The sequence below is a fragment of the Vidua chalybeata genome, chromosome 9 (genome assembly GCF_026979565.1).
Source record: "Vidua chalybeata isolate OUT-0048 chromosome 9, bVidCha1 merged haplotype, whole genome shotgun sequence".
In the NCBI taxonomy this organism is placed as follows: domain Eukaryota; kingdom Metazoa; phylum Chordata; class Aves; order Passeriformes; family Viduidae; genus Vidua; species Vidua chalybeata.
In genome coordinates this window covers 25,938,528-25,962,854 of record NC_071538.1, presented here as the reverse complement: position 1 = coordinate 25,962,854, position 24,327 = coordinate 25,938,528, and the positions used below count along the sequence as shown (strand labels likewise).

Sequence of the window (24,327 nt, the reverse complement as noted above, 5' to 3'; positions counted from 1 at the left end):
CCCGTACGGGCGGCCTCACACCGGGTACTGCCGTCATAGCCAAAGCGCCGGTGGAAAGGGCAGCGGAAAACGGGTGCGGAAGGGATTAAAAGAGCACACGACGGCTGTGACACTTAGGTAACGTTGGCACTCCAACAGCACCGGGGAAGAAATAAAAATCAATGGATAAGAAGCAATGGATATGTACACCCATGAGAGACCCACTGATAATATGATATATTATATGAAACCATTTAAACCCAGTAACAATGAGAAAGCTTGCTACAAGATAACTGAGCCGGGTTGTTGATACAATTTTACCTTTACACAACCTATACTTGCACTTAGTTCCTGGGCAAACGTGTTGTAGAACTGTTGTTTGATTTCATAATTGTTGAACACAATTTGTGGGATTTTGGTACAGCAGGGATGCTCATACATCTGAACACACCAATGCCTAAATTGGTGTGCACAGGAGAGTAACACAGAAACATTTTATAGGCAAGAGTGGATTATTTCATATGAGACAGAAAACTCAACGAATTCCACCTCTAAAGAAAACATCATTTTGATTAAATAAAATCATAATGATAGCTTTATCTTATTTCTCTTCCATGAAGTTACACTAATAACAAACTATTTCCGGTATTGCAAAGTCCTTCAGCAGAACTTCCAGCTGGTACACAGGCACTAACAGAGAAGCTAAATTTTCAGTACTGTTCACAAACAAAACTTGCATGTATGTTCTTGGAAAACCCCAAGAGAGCATACTGAGCACTGAGAAATATTCTCAGTGGAAGATTTCACTTAAGCTAACAGGAACAGATTTTCAGAGGCTAATCTGCCACTAATGTATTTTTTCTTGCCAACAAGACCAAGGACTACTGGCTTTGAAAAAGGGTTCCAGAGTACTTTTACTAGGTACTACAGTAATTCAAGCACACAATAGCCTGTATTTAAAAATAAAGATGAGGTAAAAAGACGACTTCTTAAAAAACAGTACAAATTTCTTTTAAGAATGCAATATACAAGGCAGCATTTCATATTTATTTTTAATCATACCTTTATTGTAATTACATAACTATAAATATGCCTTTATTACCTCTGAGAATTATTTTTGTTGTGTTTTTTAATAATGTCCATAATATTATCTCCTGTTACAAGGCTATTATGTAACTGTTTAAGTCTCTGTTGTTCCCTTCTCTTCTGGTCATGCAGATATGGCGAATTAAGCAGCTGTGGGGGAAGAATGGTGCCTGTGGGTTTCACTCTCTTCACAACATCCCAAAAGAGCTTCTTGCTGTTGTTATTGATAAAAGTAATTGCAGTTCCACTGTGACCCAATCTCCCTGCTCTTCCAACCTGAAAAAGCATAAATTCATTTTAAGTTAGCAATATTAAATTGAAGTCCTTCAAATAGTCTCAGAAGTTTATTTTTTTTGTTACAAAACAGCAAGTAAATCTATGTGACAGGACCAAATCTCCCTCAACCTTTTAGCACAAAGGTACTCACAATAAACTTCCTGAATTCAGGATATGTAGATCTGAAGCTGTAGCTGAAATGCATTTAAAATTATTACTTGTTTGTGGGACATACTAGAAGTCTGATATTGATACTGAGATATAAGGCAAAGGCTTACAGTAAATCTGATCCAAACAAAAGGTTTTAAAAAATACCATAGAGATGTCAAATACTTATACTTCCTATCAAGCATGATATGTGCCAGCACGGCCACAAAAATACCCTTTACTTATTATATACCAATATTATCAAAATGCTTGAACAAATGAGAAAAGAATCTACAAAGACTCCCTATTTAGGAAGAGCTAACCTGTTCATATTGGTATAGTACTGATGCCATGGAAGACCATTTTTATTTACTTAATACATGCTTGAAACTTTAGCAGAAAGATAATTAAAAACAAGAGGGGAATTCTGCAGTTAATAGCACAGGCTACTCGAGGAGTTCATGACAGTGGATAAGTTTTAGAGGTCCTCCTCTGTTCAGAACCAGGTTTACTTCAAAGTCAGATCAGTTCCCTCAAGGCCTCGTTTCAAGTGTCTGAAGCACAAAGGTCCCATCTCTGCCTGACTCCCCTCGCTGTGAAAGCCTTTCTCCCTGCTATGAGGCCACCATTTCCCTTGCAGAAAGTTACAGCTGCTGGCTCTTGTCCTTTCTCTGGGCATCTTCAAGGAGAGTCTGGCTCTGTCTCCTCTGTAATCACCCGAATGGAAGACAGCAATTAAGTCTCTAGTGCAGCCCAAACAAGCCCAGTTGCCTCAGCCTGTCCTGAAGTGTCACGTGTGCCAGCCCCCTGACTTCACCTGGACTCCCTCCAGTTTGCTGCCTTTTCCCATAGCTGATGTTCTCAGAACTGCACACAGTAGCATTGTGTCTTCCTCATGCCACAAAGAAGGCAAGAACGAGTTCTCTTCATGTGCCAGCTAAACTAGGGGTGGGGACTGCGCACATAAACACACACACACGAAACTCACAGATCATCTTTTCTAAAGCAGGAAATCCACAGAAAAAAAAATATCAGAGGAGACACTTGACTAGAAAGAGGGGAAGAAATCAAGTTCATGACTGCTCTCCTGACAATTAATGCATATCCCACACTGCAGATGAGCTGCACCTGCAAGAGGGGCATTTGACCTTTCTTCACACAATAAAAAAAGGTAAACTTTGTTTTCCATAGACATAAAATTATGTAAGAGAGTACAAAACAGGAAGAAGTACACTGCAAAAGTAAGTAATTTAAAGACACTCTTCTAGGTTTTAGTAACTTATATAGGAGATAATAGGAACAGTATTCTAGATTTGGGTAATTTACATTAGAGACTTACAGAAGAGATATCCAGCACCATTTTTTCCTTTCCTATAAAAATAATTCTGAAGAGGAAAATTAACTGTCTGTTTACATTTCGATTTCCACAGGTGGATGTCATGTTTCAATAATACTTTTCAAATAAAGCACTAGCAGGTTTTTTTTACCTGGTGTACATATTCATCCATACTTGAAGGCATATCAAAATTCACCACCAGTTTGACATTGACAAGGTCAAGCCCTCGTCCAAGGACTCCAGTACTAACTATAACTTCATACTTCTCCTGAAGTAATCCCTGGCAAGGAAGGAACAACCCAAAATTAATTCTTCTTTCCTTATTTGTATTTTGATCCTCTCCAAGCATGGGTTAACATCTAGTTATTAGGTCCAAGAACACACCCAGTGGGATTATTCTATTGTAGAAGAGAATGGCTCCCTGTATTCTTGATTTAAACAGGAATATAATTCAGAGAGATAACCAAAGAGAGATTAAACCCACAATTTTAATTGCAAAGATTATCAGTTACAGTTAAATGCTGATTTGAATTCCCATTTCAAAAAAATCTGAGAAACAGTCTCTGTATTTATCTACATTTAAAATAGGCTTATTATCTACAATTTTGCTTAGTCCTGTCTCTCATCTCCCCCAGCAATACCTCAGGTATTACTGCAGAAAAGCAGTCAATTATGACTTCAGTCATTCAAACGAAGCCACATTTTAAAAAAAGGCCATTTGAAATCTACCAAACACCCTGAACTTAAGCAGGTACAAACCTGTAATATGTCTGTTCTTTCCACCTGAGACTTTTCAGAATGCATAGCTGTGCACTGCAATCCTGTAATCTTATGAACAGCATCACTCAACAGATCTGCTCCTAGTTTACAGTCCACAAACACCAACACTGGAGGCTTGAAGAGCTTGTTATCCTGTAAAATTAAACAGTTTATTTAAAAAGGGATTACAACCATTGGTTGTTCATCATCAGCATGGATTCAATTTGTCCTGATCATGAGATGAGAACCTGACAGAGATTTGGAAAGACATGAATCATTTTATGAATTGCTCTTATGAGAAAAATATTAAACTTACATTTAGTATTTCAAAGAGTTTTTTCTTTTTAGATGGTTCTTCTACCCACAAGATAATTTGCCGAACATTGGAACACGGCAGATTCTTCTCTCCAATTGTTATTCTGACAAAATTGTGCAGAAGCTGATTTGCCAAGTGCTCAATGCCCACTGGAATCGTGGCTGACACCAGTATGGTTTGATGATCATGAGAGATGTCTTCCAAAATATCCAACACTTGCTGCTGGAAACCCAATTTTAGCATGGTATCCACCTAAATGAAAAATATTACATTTCTACCACATTTTTTCCCATGAACAGCAGCATCCCAAACTTAAACTGACAGAAGAACCATAACATAACAATCCAAATGCAGGAGCATTTACAGTCCAAAGAAAAGCTAAATGAGAAAATTAAAAACAAATGGTTCACACTGGTCTAATAGTATTATCCTGTCATGTACCTAAATCTTTACAGCAATAGAACATTTATTGTTTAAACAAATTTCAAATTGTGTCAAAAAAGAAAACTGTCTCCTAAGAAAATATATTCTATTTTTATAACAAACATTCTGTATGTTTAATAAGTGAGATTAGCCACTCACATGCCAGGACCTCTGTATGGGTAATAGAGCTCTGATAAATACTTACTTCATCCACCACTACGATTTTTATGCCATGCAGTTGAACAGAACTTTGCTTTAAAATCTCAAGAAGTCTTCCAGGTGTTGCTATTATCACCTGAAAAAAAAAAGAGGGGGGAGGAAAAAACCCCACAGGAGTAAGAAATTCCAAGAAAGGACAGAGGACCATCCTAGAAAAAACATAAAATTCCATCACATACATAACAATGGCAGTAATGAATGAAATTACTTGCATTCAAGTAATAAAACTTCTAGAAAACTAACCAATTAAGAAGACCTAAGAGGAAATGGACCTTTTAAAACTTTAATGGAGGTGTCTAAGTTACAAGCAATAAAATCTGCATGAAAAACAAACTATTTTTTCCTCTGAATTACAACTCTTTGTGTAAAATATTGGCATATTTCAGTCTTTGAAAGCAGCAATATCACACAGGAAACTTTTTAAAAACAAACGAACAAGAAACCTATTAGATGTTTAATCAGAAGCAAAAAAGTTTTTTAAAAATTGTGTAACTGTAAAATTTTCAGAAGGTAACAAATGTTTCAGTAGTTTAGACTTAGGAGAAAGCCATCTTTGTGAGTTCATAGGTGTCACCAGTAACATTTTTGTTTTCTGTGACTGTGATGGCAACGTGCCTCTCCACTCTCAGTCAGAGCTCACCTTCACACTCTGCCTGAGCCGGTGCAGCTGGGGGGGCAGGGGCAAACCTCCCACCAGCAGAACTGTCCTCATGTTGGGTAACCCGGCCATCAGCTCCTTCGCCTGGCTCTCGATCTGAATTGCCAACTCCCTCGTTGGTGCCAAAATAAGGGCAGATGGAGTTTCTGTCTAGAAAGGAGAGAAAAATCTGATTAATGTGGAATTGCTTTATGATTTAGATAAAAAGCTTTCAAATGGCCCAAAGTAATCTTTGACATTAAAAATGAGAATTCTTTTAAGTAAAATAAAATTACTTCTCAATATACACATTAACTTGTACAGTGCCTTGAAGATGAAGAATGGGAAAGATTGTGTACAGATGTGTTTTTCATCAAGACTCCAATTTTGCACATATTACTATAAACATGTATCTGTCTTGCAAACTTTAATGATAATCAGACAGAGGAACTGCTGGAGCACCTTTCTTACCAACTTCTACATAATGCTTTCCTTCTTAAACTAGAGTTTAGGAGTTGCTAGAGTACTATAAAGAATAAAAGAGTTACTTAAATAATCTTTCAGCTTTTTCAATTGAAAAAATTTATACACATTTGTGTGCATATACATTCTGTAAAGGTATCTAAACAGTGCAAAGCATCAGTAGAATCATGTCCAGAATTCTCTAATATATTTTTATGCATCTCTTTTTGAATAACAAAAACAGTTATTAAAGCATAAAGCAAAAAACAGTTCTGAACTACACATAAACTACAGAATACTATTTGTCATTGCTTCTAATCATACATTCATGTTCTTACAAAGCAGAAGTTTTCTTAATTCTTTTTCCCACATTCTAAAAGTGGAGACTGTGTAACTACAGGATTTTGGATTTTTTTTTAACCCCAAATTTCTGTAATTATTTGACAGTCAACCAAATATATTGCAAGAGAAATTACTCTGTGAAGTTATACAAATTCCAACAAATCTCTTTGAGCCACTTGATATATGAAGATACAGGAAGAACTTACAGAGGGCCTGGAATTATTTTCACTTTCTATTTTAAGCCATTTAGGAAGTCTACCACAGAATTTAATTAACTTTCTCAACAAGCAGGAACTGTGTAATAGGTAATATTGATAGAGTTGCTTCATCTCCTGACCAAAGTGAAATAACATTCAATTTAATTAATAATAATTAGCACCTCCCCCCTTCAAGAACCAAATGCTTGAACAATCAAAAGTCAAATCACTGAATGTTAATGAAAAACACTGCAATCACATTCTCCATTACATTGGGAATCCAACAGACAAAGCTGCAAACTGCTTTCTCTAACTATCTTAAGTTTCATTACCTCTTTCAAAACCTTCATAATAACAGGAAGCAGGAAAGCTGCTGTTTTTCCAGAGCCTGTGTCAGCACTAGCCAGAATATCCCTCCCTAATAGTCCAACAGGGATCATTTTCATTTGGATGGGAGTTGGGACTTCATAGCCAGAATTTTTTAAATTATTGTTTAAAGTTTCAGGAAAACCACAGTGTTCAAACTCTACAATAGGTCTTGGAACTTGCTGGCCCTGGACAGCAATACCCAGCTGGAGTTTAAGGTTCTCAACCTGCTCATCTTGCAAACCTAAAATAAAGGAATGATCTTTGTAGAAATAAGGTGTATTAAGCAGGTGAGCTTCTGCTTGAGAATCTGTGGGTTGATCACACGTTAGCTGCTTTTCCTTTGCTTGAGTTTGTAGAAGGTGTTTGGCTTTACATTCCAAACTACAAACATCTTCATCTGTTTTATCGCAGATGTACTCCCCGTAGCGGCCACACACAACACACACAGGTTCTCCAGGCTCTGCCCAGCGCTGGGATTTGCTGAAGGATTTGACAGGTTCTTCCAAAGAGCCATCCTCAGTATTTTGGCTGTCCTTTGCCAATGGTGCATTAGCAACACCAAAGTCTGCAGCTGCAGGCTCTGTGTGTTCTTGTACAATTTCACTTGAATTGGCTGTTGAAGTGGAAGTTTCTGCTCCAGCTGACTTACAGTCCTGGAACTCTGTGGTCTGCTCTAGCAAAGATCCTCCAGGAGACAGTTTACTTTTCTTAACTGTACAACTTTTGTCCTCATCAGCAGTCCTCTTGACTTTAACAGATCGTGGTAGAAACATGCTTCAGTACACTAGAAAGAAAATGGTTACAGTTGTTAGAAATTACTACTATTGAAAAAGGTACATTTTACTGTTACCACCAAAAAAAAAAAATCTAGCAAATATTGGCAAACACAGAAACAACTCTCAATCCCTGAAAAGATCTAGAATACGCCTTGCTTAAAAATTATCTTGATCATAACAATGCCGATGCAAACGTGAAGAAGAATTTAAAAATAACAGTGGAAGCATGGAACAATATAGAGAATACAGTTAATTGTCAGTGTTAGGCCTTTGCAGCCGAGTAAAAACTTCTCATTTCACTGTGTGGAAATTTATCCATTTCGCAAGTCAGTCATATTTAAATCCTTGGAGAGTTCACCTATTTCTAAGATGAAACCACAGATGCAAACATTCTTCTAAGCTATGGAAAAAACCCAACCAACCTAAACCAAATAGAACTATCAGTTTTGGAAAGGATGTCAAATTCAATACAGGATCCATCCAAGATCACTCCTTTTGTTGCTCTTTGTAAAATCCACTTAAAATTATAAGGCTGCAAACTTTTGAGATTTGTTTATAGAGTCCAGCTCTGCTGGTTCACAGTGTCCAGAAACAAGCAAAGACTCACACCATCAATTTGCCAAATATACACTGTAACACAAAACATATTAAGTGTTCAAAAGTAACCATCTTTTATATATTCTGAAACCTTCAGTATTTGTCTCCGAAAGCATCAGAGATGCCCACCAATCGTTTGCTATTATACAATCAGTAAAAAAGTACACAAAACACGGCAATTTTATTCTGAGTAAATTGTACTGCGCCTACCAGTCCCTGCGAACTTCTTCTTACACGAGTTGATTAAAACTACCCCAAGCTGTGGCTGTGTGCACAGACAGCTGTGTTTGTGTAAGTGGGAGCAGTCCCGAGGGCTGCAGCCGGCCCGCAGAGCGCCGGGGGCCGCTGCTCCGCCGCACTCCCGGACCAGAAGCCAAATATCACCATTTAATTTTTCGCGCCGAATGAGAATCTCCCACAACGAACCTCTCTACACTCTCAGCAGCCTCTCAGGCGAGGGGAGCGCTCACGCAGAGTGCAGGGCTGCCGGACGCTGCTCGGGACGGGCCGCGGGGACCCTGGGCAGCACGACAGCCTCTTCCAGCCCTGCTCTCCGCCAAGAGCCACCCACCCCACGTGTGAACAAGGGGCCGCGGGGCCTTTTCTGCCCAACAACCGCGCCCGTTACCGCGGGCAGAGCGCGGCCCCGGCCCCCCCGCCCCGCCTCACGAACCGCTGCCGGCCGCGCGCCGCCTCCCGCACAAAATGGCGGCGGCCGCACGGGGCCGCTCCCGCCCACAGCCGCCGGCGGGCAGCGCGGGCAGCGCGGGCGGGTCCCGCGGCCGGGCCGGCCGGGCCTGCGCGCTCCGCCGGGCTCGGCCGGCGTTCGGGGCCCGCAGGCGCGGTTCTTACCCACTAGAATCGCATTCGTTGCCCAGTGTGCAACAAGGCAATAATTACACGCTCGAGAGAGACATTGAGTGTTTATCTCAGAGTTGCGCGAGCCTGGGTGCGCGGTGTTATTCCACAAATCAAGCACGCCAATTATCAAAACTTATTACTATTTATACATTCTAGCCGACAAAGAAATGAGTGTTCATTGGCTACAAGTTACATGGTTCTGTGATTTATCAGAATTCTATCTTCTTTGTTAATGATTCCCTCATTTCTCCTGCTAATTAGTCTGCATGCTCAGTCTTCTTTGGGTTGGTGGGCCATGAATCGGTGGTCGTGATCTCCCCCTGCTACAATTACCTTTTACCCAGTCTGAGCTGACTCAGCACAGTTGCTGAGTTGTCTTTATTAGTTTCTTCCTTATCTTAGGAATTCTGGTGAATCCTGCATTCCTGTAAATCCTGTATTCTTTGTGTCCAGTATCAGTGGACATCCTTCTTCCCAGGCTTTGGCAACCTTCCCATAGGTCTGAGGTCAGTGGAACATGTCAAGCCCTAAACCGTAACAAGGTAATTCCACCAACAAGTAATTTGTTTTTCTAACACCTGGACATCACTTAGAACTTGTTTGTTAGCTGCTCTCTGTTTCACTAATTAAATTTCCCTTCTTGTTGATTTAGGCTTGAAAGTATACAAAGATCAGACAAAGAACAACCTTTCTTATGAAAATTGTACATATTCCACATTTTTGCAATACTCTGTGGAGGGGTATGTGCAGCACTCTGCAGTTACAGCCCAGGTTGATCCTACAGACACAGATGCTGCAGACACACTTGTACATGAGGAAAATGCTCCAGCCGCACACAACGGAGCCATAAGGTATGCAAGAGAAAAGTCCAGTATGTGCCCCAGCCTGCTATGATGGACACAGTGACACAGCTCTTCATGTACTTCAAATTGAGTAAGTTATTACTTTCAACAATAAATAAGCATATTTACACTACATTACAAGGCATGAGAACACAGAATTTATCACATTTCACTACAGGGCAGAATACACTTTCAGACTTATGGACAACCTGTGCTTTGCAAGGCAGCCCAGATCTGACTGCTGCCCCAGGCAAACCCAAGTTCATGGAAGAATACTGCGTTTGGATATGTGTCCACCGAGAAGGCCGATGGTTTTAGCTGCTTGGCTGTTGTGAACAGGGTGGTCACTGCCACTTACTCGCTTTCCAAGGACACCTGTCAACAGGAGGTCGGTCAACTGGTCCCAGGTACTTCCTTACAACACAAGACCTGTCATACATGGTGACACTGTGTCTGTACAGATCCTGGGTTGGATCATGCAGGAGGACCAGAGCAAAGTAAAAGTATACCCTATGACCATAAATGATTCGGTGCATGGCAAAGATACCCTGCAGGGAGCCCTCTGGGTTGATGTACTCCCAGGCACTCCACATGCCCTAAACCTTACCTCCTCCCTCTACCCCAACATTAATCCCATTAACCTGAAAGCATCCACATTGATGGGGAATTCCATTTCTGCCTCATCACTTTTGTTGGTGACTACCACCATCACCATTTATTGCTGAAGAGAAAATCATAGATCCTAACAGCCCCTTTGGAAGCACAATTTAATGGCAGTCCAGAGGACCAGTCAGAGGAGACAGAGAGATGAGGGTGAAAACACAAGCACAAAGGTGGGGCCTTTCAAGCAGCTGCCTACAGCATTCTATAACATTCAAGTGCAGTCACACACAAAACATGGTCTATCTTAAAGTACCCTGGATTCCTCTGTAGTAGTTTGCTACAACAGTAGCAATACAAAGTGCAAATAGGGGAGTTTGGTCTCTCTGGGAGTTTTAATCAACTGGTAGAATTGAAAAGATTATTGAACATTTGGGAAGTGGACATCACTAGACTTAAAAACTCACAGGCACCTTCCACCCACACTCCATACATTCCTGTGAAAATCCCCACCTTTCTCTGATTCAGCCTCTGTCATTCCCTTTATTTGCACTAACTTTCTTTCCTTCATCTTCCCTCGCTAACAGAAGCAAATTTCCTTACTTCCATTTTTACAAGGTCATTTCCTAGAATTCAAAACATCATTTGCTAAACAAAGACCAGTATTTCAACAGTATTTAATAGTATATGAGATGTTTCATGCCATATACAGTCCAAGCACCAAAATGCAAACATCCTATATATATCATCTTTTTCTAACTTTTTCAACAGCAGTAAGAAAAAACTAAGTTATCTGGTAGGAAATTCTCCTCTTGAGTGAGAAAGACTACAGTAGATACTGAAAAAAAATTTAGAAAAGTGCTCTATGGATGTTCAGAGGCATGAAAGGGCTTCCATGCAAGAAAGAACTATGTAGACTCAACAGTCTGGAAAAGAGATGACTAATAACAGGTAACAACAGTTACTGTACCTTGAGTGGCTCATAAAGGATGGACAGCTATTGATAGTTCATTATTTCTTCCAACAAAAATCGTAACATGCTTTATAAAACATGCTCACTGCTGAAAAGAAGTGCAAGCTCCCACAGAATGCAGTAGGTTATTCTTTATTTACATGGAGAAGTTAATCAGTATAGATGTAACAAAACCTCTTCTGAAACAGATATTGTACTTTGTGAGCTCACTGAATAAATATTTTTCCCCTGGAATAAAGCATAAACATTCTAGTTCAGTCACTTGTCTAAGTTTTCTTTCAGAATGATGAAATATATAAGAGTAAGAGGTGCCTTGGTGAATTTAATTCCCATCCTCTCAGCTCTTGATGCTGCTAATCAGATCTGAGGTGAATGGCATTTTAATAAGATTTTTGAATTCCAATCTTTGTACCTTTAGAGTACATTAAATGTCCCAGACAAGATGCTCTCAGATATGCTACAAGGGGTTTTGTCTTCATATTTTTCCTCCTAAAAAGTAGTTAGTTCAAGCACTGGCTGAATAAAGGTGGATTTAAGTCGTGCTAGAAAACCATGGTTTTCTAGTTATTAGGGACAGTAATTTTTGCTCATTCTGGACAATTTATCTTGGGGTGTCATAAAAGAAAGTGTTAGGGTTTCCAGGGCAGTAGGGTAGCATTCGTATTTTGTGTGATTATATTGCTATTTAACTGAGTTAGTAAAACACCAAGACTTTACAATATTCCTATCTTGCCTACACTCATGTGTACAATAGCTGTGCAGGAAGCATCACGTATTGTTATTAGAAACCCCTGCACAAATAGTCTTTATATAATTAAAGTGTCTCTCCAGAGTAACTTCTAAAGTAAATATTAGGAGCTACAGAAATGTTACAATGCACACACAACCCCATGTGTACAATAGGACCAATACAGACTGACAGATTTACAACATAAATATACAGCAACAGATTATTTCAACTTTATGCAAATTTCTGTTAGAATAACAAAGAGAGTAACTATTGATTAAAAGTCAAAAGAAATAATGAAAACCATAACAAACAGATTATTAATAGTACGTATCCCACTTCTTCATCTATTTTAAATTATATCAAGATTTTTTCATGTTCACTCAAGGCTTATATATCAAATATACAGAAAGGATTCCTGCCCTCAGTTTAAAAAGTTTGCCCTATAACGTTTCACAGCCTTTCTTTTGAAGCATGAATCAACATTTCCCAGCTCTTGCAAATAATAAATAATTCAGTAAAACAAGACTGGATTAAAGCAGGAGACTGAAATCCCTCTACTCCCAGGCACAGTAAATCCATAAGCAACAGGCATTCCATGTACTAATTCAGAGACAGCATCACAAGCACTGCAAAGAGCTGCCTGACTGTACCATCCACCTCGGCTCCCCACAGTGGTACCACCCAGAGTGACCCCCTTCATTCCGACCTGAACCAAACCTCTGCACACCTCTGGCAAGCAAGGTCTTCTCAAGTTCCACACAGGGGTTTGAGGAACAGATAAAACCATCCCAAGGGGTAACTGTCCAAAACATTTTAATACAGAGCATTTCAAGTTTCCTTTCTAGCCAAAATACCTTCACACAATGTGTGAGTTTTCCACCTTGAGTGAGCTCCCAGCATATGCAAATCTGCTGAGAATGGACTCAGACTGGAGTCCAACCAGCACCTCGTGCATCACTCCCTCAAGTGGCAAGTGCCAGCACTGACAGATCTGACAACTAAAATGTGTTTAAAATCACATCAAGAGGAACAGCTTTGGGTTCTCTTTAACCTATTAATTCTTTTAAATATCTCAATATGTATCTCATGTTACATTATTCTAAACTAGGGAATTCAAGAGCCTTGCTGTTGTTGTTAAATAACATTATAATTAATGAAGAACATTAAGTTTATGAAGATGTCAATTAAAGAATAAAATATTGCTCTCTGTGTTTGGTTTTTTTTTGTTTTTTTTTTTCAAGTGTGCCACACTAGAATACATATAATTGGAGATAACAAAATATCCACTGCTTGGGTGGAAAGGAGGGAGAATGTCTTTCCATTCAGGAGGCATGGAAGCCACAGTATATTTACCTGAGGACTGGTGCCTATGACTGATCCACCTGACACCACAAAACTAAATATTGTTCTGTTTCTTTAATGCTTGGGGATTTTGAAGCTGCCTGCTCAGCAGATTTTTTAGGTAGGTAATCAACTGCAGCTCTAAGCCGAGGTGTATTTAATGAATAGTTCTTTGGTTGAAGGAACCATTGAGTCAATTACTCCACTGCTTTCTGAATTGCAGCTTTAGAGGAACCACACAGGAAAAATCCAGAAAATCTAAAAACAAATAATGGCAGCTAATCATTAACTAGAAAATTCATATTCATACAAAATGTCCTGATTTTATACAGGTATTGCATGCAGTATACTTATTCTGAGGCTTAATTTTTCTGATTTTGTTCAATCTAAACAGCAAACCCTACATTTTTTGAAAGTAAATAATCAGTAAAAAAAGACTTGAACTCATATTTTCAGGCTTCCTGAGCACTTTCTTTGTTTGAAGAGCCACATTCTAAGGAAACATTGGCCAATATTATGTCTCAGCAGAAATCCATGGTAAAATTTGAACTTTAAAAATAATCTAATTAAATCTGAATTCCTAAAGAATATTACTGAGGAGGTATAAATTAAAAAAAAAAAAAGAGAAGAAGAAAAAAACCACAACAGCAATCCTGCCCTGAAGCTTCAGCAGTAAATGCCACTAGTCCATAGGGAAATAACTCTATAGGGCAATTAATGAAAAAACTATTAACATAATTAATGTATGTGATTTTATGCTCAAATACTGCACATAATATTTACTTTGAAAACTGATGGACTCCCTAATTCAGTATCACCATACTGTTAGCACAGCTATAAAACTACAATGACTATAATTCCCAACCTTTGTGTACAAGATAGTCTAACTTCTTGCAATTAAAAGGAAGGATTTTAGGGTATGAGAATTTAAACTAATTTAAAGTTACAAACCTCTGTTAGGTCTCTGAGACTTAGAGAACAAGGATTTGATCAAAAGGTTACAAACACAATTGCCAGAGTCCAGGGACTTCAGTAGGCAGCAAACTATAACCCAGACTGTTAGAGAATTCAGGTGGAAATTAACAGGATTAAATAAATCTTGAAATATAATGTAATTAGAATTAAGAATTAAAAATTCCCTCCTTTTGAGTTAATCTCTTTCTGAGAGGATATATTTGTGTTCCAATTAATAAGTCTGTTTGGAGGCAAAAGAGATTGGCATCTATTCTAACAGTAAGATAACATTCACACAACATGCACTTAATGAAAGTAAACCCTTTTTTCCTCCTCCTTTGGGGTCTCACAGAAAAGGATGGGAGAGAAAAAAAGAAATTCCACAGGAGACAACAGGAATCATTAAGTTCCAGCTTGTCAGATGACCTGTGTCCAATGTGTATTGCCACCTGCCCTTAGATAAACTATCTTTTCAACTATGTAACTTAAGAGATGAAGACCTAACAACACGTCTCAGACATTAATTTTACAGACCTGTGGCATACCTGGCACTAATTTCACTAGCACAGGACTTTGTCAGGTGATAAAAAAGGCATTGTACATGACTACGAAGCAAAATAGAGGATACAGGACCTGTGGCTTAGTTTATCAAAAAAAGTTACAACTGTGGTTAAAAGTTTTTCCAAAAGGATTGTAATGCATTAGAAATGTATGGTCACCAAGAAGGCCATTATCCATGATATTTTTTAACAAAAAAGTTAAATACCAGATGGCTTTAGTTTTGAAAGGCAAAACACTTTTTTTAATTGCACATTCAAGGATCCCAGACTGCTAAAGCAAGACCAACAGGTTTCTGAAACCTTTCAGAAGGTTGCCCTTCTGAAACTGTTACTTTCCTAAACTTTGTTTGTTGTGAGAACATGCAGATAATACATTAGCTCAGCTTGATAAACACAATGCCTATTAAAAAACAAAAGCAAACCTGAAAAATGCAACATATTTCTCACTATCATCCTTGAATGACTGCTCCCCATGCTTTTTATTAGGAAGATTCAAAGATGCCAGTAACCTTACAGCTGGTGACTGTAATAGCAGAGGGTAACAAGACAGAAATAATGAATGCCTCCTTGTTAAGCAGTGTTGTTTGTGCTGTTCCAAGAGAGATCTGCCAAGAACTTTTCATGCAAACCTTATTTTTCTGGGATCTGTAACTTGGCGGCAAAAAAATTCCAGCATGATACCCAGTTCAAAAGAATTCAGACTATAAGCTTTAAAATACATTTTTGAGTTTTGGAACAAATTAAATTTACACTTAACAAGGTAAACACTTTAGCACTTTATGTATTTTTATTGCTTTATTGAAAGAAAATTTGTAGTTATCAAGTTTGCACCCCAGATAATTTTATGTTTTCTAACTCTTGGGTATTAAATAAGTCTCAAGTACTGCAGTGTGAAAGGAGACTTTGTGCTGTATGGTCAAGATTTCACTGAAATGTATTTTATTTTTAAGGAAGACTGTATGAAATACATATGAAACACTCCTTATTTTATCTGCCAAACAATTCAGTGGAATAAATCTGTGCTAATTCTTAATAAAACTCAGCTGACCTGGGTATAATGCCAGGTTGTGGAAAAAAAAAATGGCTATTTAACATTTAGCCCAGAATTTCAATGTGATGTTATGTCAGGTTGTTTTTGTTTTGTTTTTGAACAAATGATTCAAAGCTTTGAGCCACACAAAAGTCCAATTTCAGCACACCCATTTCATTTTTGCCTCTTGACCCATTACAACCAGGTAATTTTGTAGAGTTCCTGGACAAAGCAACATTCTTTCCTGTGGCAACTAGCACAATATACAGAATTTAGATTTCAGGCACAAAACAGATTTCAGCCCAAGCTAAGGAAGCTTTCTATCAGGTAATAGCTGGGTGTCAAGAAACAAGAAGGCTACAACAGTTGCCTGAGTACTGGAAAGGAATTGGTGGCTTAGGCTTACACCTATGAGGAATAAACCTCCCAGCAACTCAAAACTAGAAGGATATAATCAAAACATATAAATATGATCAATATATTATAAACTTTTCTTAATATATATGGTGAGGTCATTTCAAATAAAACACTAGAAAGAACAGGGCCAGAAAAAACCAAGAGACACAGTATCTTAAGAAAGTTTCTGCTGATTTTCCTAACTTGGTTTTTCTTCCCTAGGTCACATTATCTCCCAAAATATCTCTACCTACCTTACAGTTCCAGACAAATCAAAACTAAGGTAGTCTATGAAATCACAGTTCCTTTGAGATTATTTGCAATTCAGCAAACATAATTCAGCTGGGTGTATAAAGACATTACCATTCTTGGAGAGTTTGCATCAACTGGAACTTGAAGCAAAAAGGCAAGGTTGCCAAAAGGCTTCTGTCTTACTGACACTGTCTGCTCTGCAAGGAAGCACAAAGGGAGTCAGTGGTTACAAGAGGGTGTTGGCCCTGGGAAGCATGACATGTCATTCTTTAATGATTAAAGAGCCAGCAGAAGCACAGACACACCATCTCCATTCAGATGGCTCCTAAGCTTCTGTTGATACACAAGGAACCTGTTCTCTAGCAGCAGTAAGGATATTTCTGTGGGACTGGGCTCTCTTAGATAACAAAATCAAAGCAATGTAGTAATCAAAGCCTTTTTTTGTTACCCTTTACCTAGTCTTACAATATCTAAAACCTGTATTATTCTCACTCTGAACTAAAATGGTTCATCAGTTAGTTCAGCATTTGCACCATGGTATCTTTGTCTTTGACTAGAAGTCCTATGACGTGCTACAACATAAATAGCATGTGGTTTGGGCTGTTTTTCTGTTTCTACTGAACTATTCCATCTCCAGTTCATCTCTTTATCCAAAAAAGTCAAGTTTTATTCCTAATTATACCAATACAATACCACTTAAGACCTTAATGGTAAAAGAGAATAAAGCATGGCTACATGCCCTCTACCTTGAACACGCTTTCTTACTGAGACTGTTTTGGCTTCCCGAACACTTTTGGTGACCATGACTTACTGCTTTTCCCACTTCTGAAAGTGTAGACTACCAACTGCAACAGAGACTTTCAAGTACCCCATTTCAACAGTTACCCAATGCATAGCAAAATACTCATTCGTCTGAACAAGCTGGATCTGTATCACACACTGGCACATTGCAGGGAAATCTGTTCTGTTGCCCTACTTTCTCCAATCTGCCAATTGCTTCATTTCTATTAGGAACAAATGAAAAATGAAAAAGGAGGAAAGAGTTTGACACAAACACAGAGACTTTTCAGATCAAAGGTAGTAAGTATAAACCCCAGCAAGTTTCCCTCCTTGTATAAAATCTCCAGGTGTTACTTTTGTTGTTTCATGGAATGATCCCCTTAGTTCAACACAGTGCCTGCTAGCATCCTCTCCCCCAGGGTGATTCTCTACTCCTTTAGTAAATTATGATCCATAAGAACTGAACTGTGGCTGTCAAAACAAACCCTGTACTATGGGGGACTTTCTCACTGTGCTGAAGTGGGAGTCCCAGGGGTACTTTATCTGTCTCAGGCTGCTTCCAGAGCAGTGGCCATCACAACTGGGGCTCACACACACCCTGAACAGCAAGGTCAGGGCCTCCTTCCTTCGTGCACATTCAACTCGACTGGTGATCAGAGAGAGCCATGTTTCCAACACCCATGAAGATGATGGACATTTCTCTTCTTTGTGCCAACAAGTAGAACAGAGACTGCCCCCTGCCCAGGTGAGATAGCAGAGAGAACTCTCCAGGCTTTAACAGAGCCGTGTATATTGTAGAGCAAGAATACCACAGGAGGACAGAACAACCAGAGAGATGTGCAAACTTTTGTACTTAATTTCTCTTTTGAAACTTTCTACAAGAAAGAGACCACCCAGGTTTTGTTCTTCAATTACAAATAAACTGCATGACACCTTTAATCCAGAAACCAATTATATATACACTTATATTTAATCATGTCTGTAGCACCAGTGATTTCAAATGGGAGCAACATAGAGGATTAACCTAAACTTAAAAAAAATCCTTGTTGGAGCCAAGATTTTATTGCTAAATATATATATATACAAACATTTGGTTTAAGGCTAGTATTAAAATAATTGTTGTTCTTTCCATGTTTCTAATATATATTAAAATTGGAGAGTATTTAAATCAAATTGTTCTGTACATGGCTTAAATATCCCATACATTTTTCTATCTTGAACGTTTTCAAATGAATCATAAGGCAAACACCCTGTAAAGCTACTCAGAAAGTATGAAAAACAAATTAAATTTTGCCAAAAGATAATTAAATGTAACAAAGTTTTATACACTCAGGTTGTGATGACCTTACTATGTATGCATAAATGGTTACAATAAAAAATTTTGATATACACTTTCCACAGCTGATTGTTAAACTGTTACCAGCTATGTACACCTGCTCCCTAAAGTAACAAAAAAATTCCTCAATAACATGCAATTTCTCAGCAATTTAAGGGAAATGGAAACTCCCTAAAAGTATCAGAAAATTTGGATTATGATGTTTCAAATACATAAAACAAAACAACCAAACCAACTTCATTGGATAGTTTTCCATGCTATTCCCTTGCTTTCCCTTCCTCATTCATTTTCTTTACCACCTCTTTGGAAAAAAAAAAAAGAATTTCACTGCAATGGAATGATACCAGAAATGCACTGTTCAAACACAGCTTTCTCTTTACTGCTGCTCTCATTCAGACACACATGAGCTTCAGTGAAAACTGGAAGCAGGGCCAAAACATAGGAAACTGAAGTCTATTCATGCTCATCTAATAAATGATGTATATGCTCAAAACAAATGAGCTTTTATGAATGTTCAGATCTTTCTTCACATGTAGAAGCAGCACAAAAAAAAAAAAAAAAGCCAGTCACAGCATGAAGAAGTGCACAATTTTATATTCACTCTCATTCAGACATAGAGAAAAAGTCTAACTAACTGATTTAAACTTCTTTTACCTGAATGTACAGTTTGAAAACTAGAGTCATGTCCATTTTCCTCTAAACCGGGATGCAAATAAAGCATTACCTAACAACAATAATAACATGGTGCTTTATTTTTGTGCAAAGTATTTTTCTGAGTGCAAGTTTCCCACCATTCATCTATTTCACAGTGCAGCCAAGCCCTTTAAAGTTTATATTAATTAAAAATCACCCTCAGGATTTTCTGTAGAAAATACATCAGGCACTAGGTGGTCATAAAGATATAGTGCAGATCTTTCACTTAAGGAAAGAGGGTAGGATCTGTTCCATATATTTTAAAGTTTATAGCAAAAAATACAAGTTATAGCAGGGTATTTTTTTCTTCACAGACAACCTGGCAATGGTGGAATGTCAAGAAGAAGAAAGCCCTGGAATTAGGGAGTATTGCACAGCATATGTGGGAAGACAGCTCGTCTGAAACCCCCTAGAACAAGAGCAATTCCACCAGATGGGAAGAACACAAAAGAAGCCAGTGGAAATCTGGAAATCAGATTTTAAAAATCAGAAGCAAATTTTAAAGTCTCAGAAAAGACGACTCCAAAGTAACCAGAGAAAAAGACAAAACAAACCAACCAGTCCTGAGCGTTGAGGGAGATAAGAGGTTTTGCCACAGATCTGTTGTCTGCTTGGTGACCCAGTGGAACTGGTGGGGGAAGATGTAGATTTTTTTTTCCCCCTTTGCAGAGCTACATTAGGTTAAAGTCAGGTTGAGGAAATGAAACCAGTAGTGTCCAAGTATTAAGAGAAGCGACTGTTAGGTACCACACTTGATTTTCATTGAGCAGCTTTTTGGTTGTGCAGATTTCAGTAGCAGTAATGAGCTACAGTAGCTATTACTCCAATTTTTCTTCTTTTAGTTTTAATTGTATCAAAAATCACAGATTATTCAAGTAAAATGTCATACAAACCTTTATTTTCCCTTTGGCTCATGACTACTAGAATGTATAAAGTTGGTAAACTATTTTCTTCCCTCAGCACTTTCTGATTACAAATTAATAGAAGAATTTGAAATACATTAATTATGTAACTGTTCTTGTACTTTTGTATCATCCTGAAACAGGAAGAACACATTCCCTTCCAAAATCATGCTCTGAGAAAACTCCTAGCTTGCAGAAACTACATATATGCATGTTAGTAATAATGGCAAAGCACTTTAATGATTCAGAAGATCATTCACTTAATTATCATAGAATAGCCTGGGTTGGATGGGACCTTAAAGATCACCTAGTTTTAAGAAAAGTGTTTTTAAGAGCTGCCAGCTCTGGTCAGCTTCGTTGTCACTAAGGTCAGTTTTCCAGGGAATCTCATTCACCAAGCCCTAAACAACTGGAAGTTTGTTCTTTCAAAGTTCAGGGTCCTGACTTAGTTCCTTGCCAGGCTCACAATCCTCACAAACTCCAGCAGGGAGTGATCACTGCAGTCCAGGCTGCCACCAGTCTTAGCCCCTCTAATGAGCTCATCTGCATTGGTAAGCACCAGCTCCCAAAATCCTTCTCTTCTGGCTGGTTAATGTAATGCCTGGACTAGGAAAATGTCTCTACACACTCCAGGAGTCTCCTGGATTGCTTATAGCCACTGGATTGCAATTTAAAAATATAATTTCTTAACTCTTACAGTTTTACCACTACCTATAAAGAAATATATTTAATAAAATATCATGCTTTAAGAGGCTGGAATATCAATAATTCCATTTCATAAGTTATCCTTAGGCTGTAAAAACCTCACACAATAACTTATAGATTACCTGCTTAACCTCACGTATGTAACAAAACCTGCTGAAGTCAACAAGCACATTCCTCAGGGATCCCACTGGGACATGACTGGTTCTTGGTTTGTACAGTGACACTCTGACAGCACCACATCAAGTCATGCATGCAGCCTCACTGCAGAGGTTACAGGCCACAGGGTACACCCCTCCCCTCAGCCAAACCACTTTATCATGACTGATATCCTCTAAGCTCAGGAAAACAGGTGGGATCACCTTAATTAGGCAAATTTGATAACAGCAATTAAAGATAATATGCCCACAGTGTTATTCCAAGTCTGTTTCCAACCTCAAAAGTGAAGCATTACTCAGCAGAAGAGTTACTGTGAACTGCCATGTTTGTGGATTTGCCCTAATACAAGCAGCTAAACTGAAGTGGGAATGTTTTTGCTGTCCTCCATAGGTAGCCTAATAAGCTGGCTGTTCACTAACACCCAGCCTGGCTACAGACGGTGCCACTGCAAAAACTATTTCCAACTTAAAACATTTTTCTTTGCCTTTATCATCAAATGTTGTGAAGGAAGAAGCTATGCGTGAAATGTTATTCCAGATTGAACACTGTAATCTAGTGCTAGCCTGAAATTATTCTACAAGCTCCTACTCTACACATAGCCTCTTCAGAAGCTAAGTGAATCTTACAACAAGTGGAAAAAATGTATGAAATTATTAGTCAGGACTTGTTCCACTATCTTCCAAGGTTAGGACTGTTAGAACAACTGCCATCCACACCACTATTCACAGCTTCGTGGTCATATCGGTTCCTGTTGCCTGATGCTCACTACAGGCTTGGTACACCCACTGTGAAAATGGCCAGACACATGACAGTGAACAATCAGGCTTATGATGTAATCACAGGATAAAACGAGTCAAATGGGATTCTAATTTGGGGTAGAGGGAGGTGAAAGGAAGGGAGAAATAAGGTAAAAAAAAAATCTCTGAGATGCTTGTTTTAATACTTTGTGCTCAGAATTAATGCTAAAGTATAGAACACTGTGCAGCAGAAAGATTGCATACAGGAAAGATTATCACTATTTAAAATATTTCAAGATGTGTAAATAGGATCACAGCAGAAAGGGATGACTCCTCATTCAGTTTTCCTGTTTGTTTACTCTGAGCAATTAGAGCAGATTTTAATCATTTTCCATATTGGCTGTTGATATCTTTGGCAATGCAATAAGCAAGATGACATTTTGGCATGTTTGCAAAAGTAGAAGAACTGGCACAGGCACTCCAGCAACCAGTGGTGATGTCTTCTTTTGCACTTACTTAGATTTTATATTCATGCATTCTCTTTTAAGAGGAAGTGAAAACCCTCTGATTACACTTACCACAAGACAGCTTTTTTAGATTTGGTTTGGTGACTCTGAACAGGTTTCATCAACACAAGTGCTGCACCCACAAAAAACTCCATTATAGCTAAATAATGGCCCTACAGTTTCTCTAAACATGTTTTCCTATAGGCTGAACTAATTTTGAGGTATTTTCTCAGTTATACAAGAAACAAATGAATTGGGATCTGGAACATGGTTATTTTTTTTCCTTCTTCGCTCTAATCATTTGAGGTTTTAAAGCTTATGAGTTTCAGATGTTATTAAATATGCAGGATGAATTAAAAAAAATTCTATTGGCAGTGTAAAAAATAGCTAAAATAATGTGAAGTGCCTAATGTAACTTATTTCCAAAGTATGCATAAAAAATAATTCAGGAAAATGTGCAAATATTAATTGTTGAAAACTGAGCATATAGTTTTTCTTAATAGAGAACATTTTCCAAGTGCACCTGTATATTAATTTGGCATTATTATTACTATTTCTGCTGCAGAGGATCTGGGAATTTCAGTCCTTAGACTGCTAAAGCAAGGATTTCTCAACTTTCCTCCTCCCCTCCGTTCTGCTGAGTACTGCCCACAGCAGCTCCTAGTTTTGTAGCTAAGTATGCACCACTTATGAGTGGTATGCATGACAATTTGGGAATCCCATCCCAGAGAGTGTATGGGGAATACTCAGCAACAATTTCTTCAAATGTTGACCTCCACAACCCCTTCATTTACTCATTACTAATTAATATAGCTACATGTCAGTAAAACTGTAAAGTACTCTAGCTCATAATCATGATGTTTGTCTCCCTGTGCACCTGAAGTGCTAGAAGCACACACACACAGAGCAATGGAAAAACCTCCGTGCAGATCAATTCACAGTCCACTTGAAACACAAAGAAATAACAGTCCAGCCGGAATATTATTTGAAATCTTACAATGTCATGCTTAGACTTTGTCTAATTATTCTTTAGGGAAGAAGGGCAGACTTAGACATTAATCCAAACCATATATATTTTTTAATATACATATATATATATGTATATCTACATATATATACATACATACAATAACAGTGTATCCAAACCAGCCTGTTTGCTGCCAAAACGTGGCGATTCCCACCCGCTGGCGCTGCGGGACACCCGCTGACAGTGCCCGTGCCGAGGGAGGCAGAGCCGCCCGCCAGCCTCCCCTCACCAACACGGCCGCACCCTCAGACCCGCACTTGGAAGCCAACACATCCAGTTCTGTTTGAGTCACTAATCACGCACTTACTGCTTCCTACCGTGACTAATGCTTCCCTCCACGCAGCCCGCTGTTACAGTGATTCTGTAAGCTCCCAAAATCAGCCCAGGTACTTGTGGGCAAGACAGGAGATGGTCTCTAGGGCAAATCGCTACTCTTGCTGCTCTTACAGTGATTACGTGACCAGGCCCTGAACCATTTTAAGGCTTTGTCATTTATTTACCCGAGTGTTCTCAAAGTTATATGTAGACCCAATTTAAAAAAGGAGGGACAAATACACTGGGGGGTGGGGGGGGGAATGCTCAGCCCGCCACCTCGGCAGCGCTCCGTGCTCCGGAGAGCCACCGCGATCCCGGCCCGCCGCTTCCCCGCATCCAGGCGGCTCCTCAGCCCCCCTTACAGACGAGACACGCGGGGCTGATCCCGACCTTCCCCGAGGACACCGCAGCGGGCCCGTCCGGCCGCGCTGTGGAGAGCGGCGACGCCGGGGCGGGTGGACCCGCGGCCGAGGGACACCGCCCTTTCCCAGCCTTTCCCAGCACCGCCGGCGCCCCCTGACCGCGGGAAACACGCCCCCCTCCTCCTCCCGCTGCCGCCGGGGTAAGGCTGGACCGGGCTGGGCCTGTCCGCGCTCCCGAGGCCGCCCCACCCGAGGCCGGACCCACCTCGAGCGACCCCGCCTGACGCGGCGCCCGCAGCCCCCGTGGGGAGGGGGCGGCCCGGGCCCGCCCCGGCGCTGCCCCTCGGG

The 24,327-nt window shown here is 39.3% G+C and overlaps 1 protein-coding gene across 4 annotated transcripts; it reads right to left on the bottom strand.

Annotated features, from left to right (window-relative positions):
* Window positions 1-1,024: 1,024 nt before the first annotated feature.
* DDX59 (DEAD-box helicase 59) lies at window positions 1,025-24,327 on the bottom strand. 4 transcript variants are annotated; one of them, XM_053950789.1, is made up of 9 exons: window positions 24,245-24,327; window positions 16,572-16,657; window positions 6,512-7,332; window positions 5,182-5,349; window positions 4,528-4,617; window positions 3,900-4,151; window positions 3,584-3,736; window positions 2,976-3,104; window positions 1,025-1,341 (listed from the first exon to the last, which is right to left on the bottom strand). In XM_053950789.1, the coding sequence occupies exons 3-9, from the start codon at window positions 7,319-7,321 to the stop codon at window positions 1,078-1,080; spliced, it is 1,866 nt and encodes a 621-aa protein (XP_053806764.1). In that variant the 5' UTR covers window positions 7,322-7,332; window positions 16,572-16,657; window positions 24,245-24,327; the 3' UTR covers window positions 1,025-1,077. The 4 variants fall into 4 exon arrangements, with proteins under 4 accessions (XP_053806764.1, XP_053806766.1, XP_053806765.1 ...); XM_053950791.1 differs by lacking the exon at window positions 16,572-16,657 and having other exon boundaries at window positions 24,245-24,307; XM_053950790.1 differs by lacking the exons at window positions 16,572-16,657; window positions 24,245-24,327 and adding an exon at window positions 8,595-8,653.

Coding starts and splice junctions, on each gene's coding strand:
- DDX59 (XM_053950789.1), bottom strand. CDS start 7,321: ATGTTTCTACCACGATCTGTTAAAGTCAAGAGGACTGCTGATGAGGAC. Junction 5,350..6,511: donor TTATGAAGGTTTTGAAAGAG/GTAATGAAACTT, acceptor TCTCCTTTCTAG/ACAGAAACTCCATCTGCCCT. Junction 3,105..3,583: donor AAAGAACAGACATATTACAG/GTTTGTACCTGC, acceptor CTTCCTTGCCAG/GGATTACTTCAGGAGAAGTA.